This window comes from Lactuca virosa, chromosome 3 (genome assembly GCF_052849685.1).
Source record: "Lactuca virosa cultivar CGN04683 chromosome 3, Lactuca_virosa_CGN04683_v6, whole genome shotgun sequence".
In the NCBI taxonomy this organism is placed as follows: domain Eukaryota; kingdom Viridiplantae; phylum Streptophyta; class Magnoliopsida; order Asterales; family Asteraceae; genus Lactuca; species Lactuca virosa.
The window spans coordinates 156,329,806-156,336,600 of NC_136428.1; the positions used below are offsets into that span (position 1 = coordinate 156,329,806).

A 6,795-nucleotide genomic window follows, 5' to 3' on the forward strand; every position below is an offset into this window, starting at 1 on the left:
TTCATGTACTTCCAGTTCCAAAAGGAAGGGCCCGACGTGACTGCACAGTATCCCCTTATGATTTTTGCATCAATGATTATTTCACTCTGATGATTTTTATACATTGTATTATGATTGATTTTGAGATACATGATGTATGGATTGATGATTTTAAAAATGAAAATTTTGATCAGTATTTTGGGACGTTATCCTTAGCCTATTAAGAGCTTATCTACTCTCTATATCAAAGTGCTCACTCAATTGATCATAATTCTAACATCCCATTTTCTACTTCTAAATCTATTCCACCCAATGAATTAAGCATCACATACTACCTAACTCATTACACTCTAATATATTGCATCAATTCACATCTCACTAGTTAGGGTTTGAAACCCTAACTTAACATATATGGATTTCACCTTGGAAATCACATATAAAGCTTGTTCAAATCTTCTAAACACTCTCAATAACATACTAATTGAGTTATAATTCTATTAACTCAAGCAATCTAACCAATATATCCATTTCACCATTAAAGCTAAAAGCTTCATCGATAGGAGAAATTTTTACCTTAATAGGAAGAGGATGTTAATCCTTGCAATCCACCATCTCTGCCTTATCTTGGCATCATCTTGGCACCAAAATCGCTCACCTTACCTCCCAAACAAATTGCGGAAGAAATGGTCCGAGAATGAGCCTTAAACATATTTAAATATATTTACTAATAAAGTCACAACCTCATAAACTTATAAAATTCTTATAAATGACCAAGTCGCCATTTTGGTCAATATTTGACTCAAAGTCAAATCTCTCTAAATTTTGGACTCTTACACTTTCGTTATTGTTTTTTTGGTCAATTTGAACTTCGATTGTACTTTATATGCAACCCAATAGGCTGGTGCAATATTTTGAATGTTAATAACTTGTTGTGTCAATGGACATATATATCTAACAAATTGATACTATGAACTTTGATAAACTTTGTTTGGCAGGATTATGTTGCTAATTTTTTTGCAATTTAGCTCACTCAAGGATTTCTCCTTACAATTTTGATACGTTTAATTTAGGGAAAATTTAAAAATTTGTGAGTCGTGCAAGAAAGTAATGGAAAAAAATAGGTGGCTTGCCTTAAATGAAAATCATGGGTATCGAACGAGATTCCTTATCAATACATCTTTCTTTTCCAATCACCAACCAAACATGCATTTCCCAATCCCTCTTAATACTTTATTCCTTTCTTTTTTTTTTGTGACTACATCCTAGACGACTGTTTGGTTTGTGTGAAAAATATGACCGGCTCGAAAGGTTTCGGTGTATACGGGCTGACTGTTCATAGTTTTCGATTTCAAGTTTGGTTAGGAGGTATACACTTTAACATTTGGTTAAATTTTTGTATTGAAAACTTATTGTTAAATTTATTATGATTGACAAGGTGGAGATTGTGAGTTAAATATGACAAACATATATAAGTTTAGGGTCCATAAATGTAGATTTGAAAAAAAAAATGTGAAAAGTAGTTTGACCAGGTGTGTAGTATACAAGGAATAACGAGTGTTTCTTTCATTTTGTTTTTCCCATTCTCATCTCCTCTGTTCATATTCAGGTACACATTCTCATCAATTAGAAACAGAGGCCATATTCCACAAACAAAAAATTACGCTTCCAATTCTAATTTTCTGCAAAACATATTGTATTAATGTAGTGTAAATTTAGTTAAAGAAAGTTTCTCATATGATCATTTTGTTATCCAAAATTGATCATCAATATACCTTGTACGTTTTCCCCAACACCTTCTCCCCTATGTGGATTGTTATAAATATATGCATCTCATATTTCTTCACAACAAGAATCCATACAAAAACATAATGCCATAACTTGGTATGTATATATTACTAGATTTCTATGACTTCAAAATTACGGGTTCAAATCTTTCTGAATCACATGAAATATCTATCTCATCACAATCGTTGTCATCATCCCTACCCGAAACTAACTGGGCATTTTCATCATGTGTAGAAACCTCAAGAACTTGACTTTGACTTTCTTTGAAGAAAGCATCTGGACTTGAGATTGGCACAATCTCATCATAATCATCATCCACCATCGAGTCTAAAGACATGGTGGATGATGTCGCTGGAAGGAGAGCGAAAGTGGAATCATGTCTGTGTTTCTCCTTCACCCTCCTCCGCCACGTGTGCAATGATTTTCTCACGTTTTCAGACACTATTGTTTTCTTGAACTGAGAACCCATCTGCAAATCACACAAAATATTCAAGAAAACGTGCAAACAGAAAACGGGGAAGTGGTTTGATTTTGATCATGCCTGAGTAACAATGACGTAGAGAGGAAATGTGATGAAACTACACCAAAACTGTGAAACAATCCTGAAAAAAAAAACATAAAATGAAAGTGTGAATTAAAAACAAGATTTTTTTTTTGCCAGATTAGGATCAAATCGAGTTTTTTCAAGAATATATTTACCCAAACGTCAAGCGAATCATAAGAACACTATGGTCCTTTGTAAAACAAGAAGTTTCATTCACCTCCCACTACAAGTTAAAGAAAATAAGAACATTTCACTAATCTTTCTTTTTGTGTCGTATAAAATTAAAAAGTAGGAAAAGGGTGTTACCAAGGACCAAAGACATGTCGCCATTTCAAAAGCGTTCTGCAATTACGTGTTAGCTACAAAGAAATTTGAGTGAAAAATATGAAATTTGAAAGATTGTTTTGATTCGATCACCTGAAAAGAGATGAATTGTATCAATCGTAACAAAAGCCTCGGTCTTCCGAACCAGAAGAGTTCGTCTCTCAAGTTAATTCGATGCGTTTCTGTGGTTTGACTTTGACTTGTGTTCTTGGTTTCAACAGCCAGTTTTATTACTATCCGATGTAATTTAGTACCCACGAGGACAATGAACTTTTGTTCATTTTGTTAATTAAGTTCCAAACAAAGGAGAAAACGTAAGGAAAAAAGCGTAGTTTTGAATGCATGTAAAATGAGAGGTTTAATGATCGAGTATTTACAATTGCTGGAAGAAACGACAACCAGAAGTATATATATGTACCTGAAAACAGAAATATTATAGATTCATTCGACAAATGAAAACTCATAAACACGTGTTTATGCACATAAAAACATACCATGAAAACCAAGAAGAACACACGAAATGGCAAAAATCCATAGTGGGATGCTGCATGTAGCAAAGAAAAGACGATTTTATCCCCAAAATACTCGAGAAAAGATGCATGCATAGAGACACATGAGTGCCCTTTATCAAGAAACCAGAAAGAAATATAATTGAGAAATTAAATTACCTCCTACCTTTTATTCCTACAATTATTTCTACCCACTAAAATTATGACAAATCACCATTCAATTTAATTTGATTTGATATATTCCTAATATAGCCTTAATGAGTTAGTTAAAAAAATATGGAATGATGACATTTGTCATAATTTTATTGGGTAGGAACATTTATAGGCATAAAAAGTAGGAAGCAATTTAATTTCTCAATATAATTTTAAGTAACGAAAAACTACTTTTTTAATAAAAAAATGGAACGGATCAAAGAATACGAGGACAAAAACGTAATTTTATACCTTATCCCAACAATATCCCGAAACTCTTCCTCCATGCTTCGAAGCATATAGTTATGGAAGTCGTATGATAATGGTAGATTATGAGTCTATAACAAGTTCATGAAAAAGATATATAAATGGAAAAGAACGCATTCAAATGTTACTTGTAAGTCAAGAATTTGAAGGGGAATCGAAACAATATCTTACTGTTATGAATCCTAATCTCAAAGCTAAGTAATCGGTTCTATTTATAGAACTCCAAATCTGTCTGCTGAAACAAAGCTGAATATTACATCATTTAGCAATTTTCCTCATAAAGGAATCGGAAAACTTTCCATAAATGGAAAGATGGTTTTATTATCATGAAACAATGAGATTACCAGCCAAACGAGGATATTGTGTTGGCTCCATGGATGAGCAGTGTTGCGATAAATAAAAGTAGATAATCTTCTCATTCCTAATCACATCGAATGATCAATATTTGAAAAAGTTACTGTTGTAAATGTAAAAAATTCAAATGGGTAAGTCGAATTGTACCTTGTGGTGGAGGTTGAGCCATGGATTTGGCTTGGTTTTCCCAAATTCTCCAGCTGTAGATCTAATGGGAGCAAAAAAGAACGTTTTTTTAGAGAATTGATGAAGAAAGAGATTAAATTTATCAAGAAAGATTATGTGAACCTTGATCATGGCGAGTGCAATTGCAACGAAGCTGTAAGTTACATGTGTTACACCCAAAGCAAATAGGAATCGATGAAGCTGTTCAAGGCTTTCTTTTGAAGCAAAAGATGAACTACCCTACAAAGTTTACAAATTTGGGATTTTAGCGCGTAAAGGGTAAAAACAAAATACGAAGGCTTTCTCGTACATATGAGGAAAATTTCTATCAAACAAAAAAAATATATTATCTTACTATAAGATTAAAGAAAAAAATTATATAAAAGTTATATACAGTTATTTTTCATAAAAACCTTGATTAAAAAATACGTTGGAAAACACTTATTTTCCGAGAAAGACAAATAGAGAGCATACAATATGATTAAAGTAAAATAATATCAGATGTTAGACAAATAAAATACAACAAGATTACACTAAAATAATATCATTTTTCAAATAGATTTTATAGTACGATATTTTTCTAAAGACATGTCACTCCAAAGTTGAAGCATGTGAGATTCGAATTTGAATCAAGTGTATTGTAGAGTTTTTCATACCAAATGATGGTTATTAGGCCATTTTGACGTAACAGATTATAGTAAAATAATATTTTTAGAAGGGAAGAATTTAATAAAATTATAATAAGATAATAAAATAAGATGAAATTACAATTAATAAAATAGTCATTTTAGGAGGAAAAAAAGAACCCTTAAATTTTGATCATATTTTCGAAAAAGTCATATTACATTGCTTTTACCATTGGTTTATTTTTTTACCGGCTATAATCCCGGATAAATAAACAATTGCTGCTCTTTTGTAATTTCTGTTAAAAAATCATGACTTAATCGTTAATGAGAATAGAATATAAAAACTTTATGAAGATTTTCATTTTGTTGTCTTCTCTTTGTTGGATGTGTTTGTTATCCGGCTTATTTGATTGTGTTTGTTATTAGCCCTTAGTTGATTCTAACTTTAATAATCGATTATTTGATTCTAACTATTGAAGTCACAACAATAATTTTGAAAATTGCCATCCATGACACTTCTTAAATGGTCATAAGATCAACAATCTTTAAGAGATAGGAAAAAGATTGTGTAGGAAAGTAAGATCCATTACAACTAAAACATACGCTATTATGCTTTGACCTTTATAATATTTTGATGCCAAAAACTACAAATCCTGCTTTATAAAACTTGTAATGTTTGGCTCGAAGCACAAATATACTACTAAATGTACATTTAATAAAATGACTAAAATACCCTTTGTTGTGAGTAATTTGTAACCATGGCAAACAGGCGAAAGGGCAGAAATGCATAGAAATTAAAGGAAATGACTAAAATACCCACCTCAGGGCAGATTTGGGTGTGTGTATGGCTCAAAAGCTGTCTGGAAACAGAGTAATTAGAATGATTATTGAAAGATATTCGATCATCAACTGCCTCTGTAACTATAAAACTTTTATCAATGGAACATGGATAAAATCGGCTGCTAATTGCTGACGATTTAACACAAATCTTGGAAATATAGACGATCCAATGACCCATCAGCAATGAAAGAATCGCAAAGAGCATTAATTCTGCTCACAATTAAACAACCCAAATGAATAAAATCACAAGATACAATTATGAAAAATCTTTAAGTTAAAGAAATATTATTAACCTTCTTTAATCTTTTCTAGAGCAGCAAAAAGAGCTTTCCTCTTTGTTCTATACAACCACTGTGTGCGACAAAGACCAAAATCAGGCAAAATTGTTGAAAAAAAGTTCAAAAGTTTGAAACTTTTACCTTCTCAATGTGTCGAAGAGATGCATTCATGAAGAATCCAACAAGAACCATGACAGATACAACACTAGCAACAGCCCATGTTGGTGTTTCCACCAATGATTTCCCATCATCTGCCTCCATTTTTATCAAACTTGAAGAAAAAAGTATGCAACAATCTTCAAAATCTTGCCCCTTTCATGTGCAAGAACTTGACCCTTTTGTGAGATTTCAAGATTTCGCTTCTGGGTTTTGCAAATTGATATCAAAGAATGCATGAAATTGGGATTCTTTCAAGAACTTTGGATAGAACACGATTAAAATGAAGAAACCCAGATGGGTTTTCACTGGGTGTTACTCTTAACTTTTGAGTCTATGTATTTTGGTATTATTAAAGTGAATTGGGGTCATTGATGGCTGCCAATTAATTAGTTTAAAGGCGTTAGGAAACATGTTTGCATGGAGGGCGACATATATGGTTGTGCATTTGGATGCAATATTGCTTGCAATTAATTTATGTTTTATAGTTTGTGTACATTTAGGGCATATGGGGCAGTTTAAAGAATTGATTTTTTTGTGAATTTATTAATTTGTGGTGCTCGTTTGAAGTTGGTTTGGAATTTTATATTTGATGTAAATTAAATATATGTTTTTGATGAAAGTTATATTATTAATATTTAGGAAAAATTTTAGTATAAGTTATATGAGGTTTCGGTTGTGACTTGTGAGAAATTATATAGTCTCGCTAAATTCGAATACTTTGTAATGCTATTCTATTAATAAAAAATAAAATAAAATAAAATAAAATAAAACTT

General features: G+C 31.7%; 1 protein-coding gene across 1 annotated transcript; it reads right to left on the bottom strand.

Annotated features, from left to right (window-relative positions):
* Positions 1-1,785: 1,785 nt before the first annotated feature.
* On the bottom strand, positions 1,786-6,412 carry LOC145166742 (MLO-like protein 4). The gene is made up of 15 exons (XM_079085772.1): positions 6,005-6,412; positions 5,879-5,936; positions 5,566-5,795; positions 4,243-4,359; positions 4,102-4,162; positions 3,945-4,021; positions 3,772-3,846; positions 3,586-3,671; positions 3,127-3,176; positions 3,010-3,050; positions 2,726-2,902; positions 2,615-2,650; positions 2,464-2,531; positions 2,306-2,366; positions 1,786-2,233 (listed from the first exon to the last, which is right to left on the bottom strand). The coding sequence occupies exons 1-15, from the start codon at positions 6,122-6,124 to the stop codon at positions 1,883-1,885; spliced, it is 1,608 nt and encodes a 535-aa protein (XP_078941898.1). The 5' UTR covers positions 6,125-6,412; the 3' UTR covers positions 1,786-1,882.
* Positions 6,413-6,795: the final 383 nt, after the last annotated feature.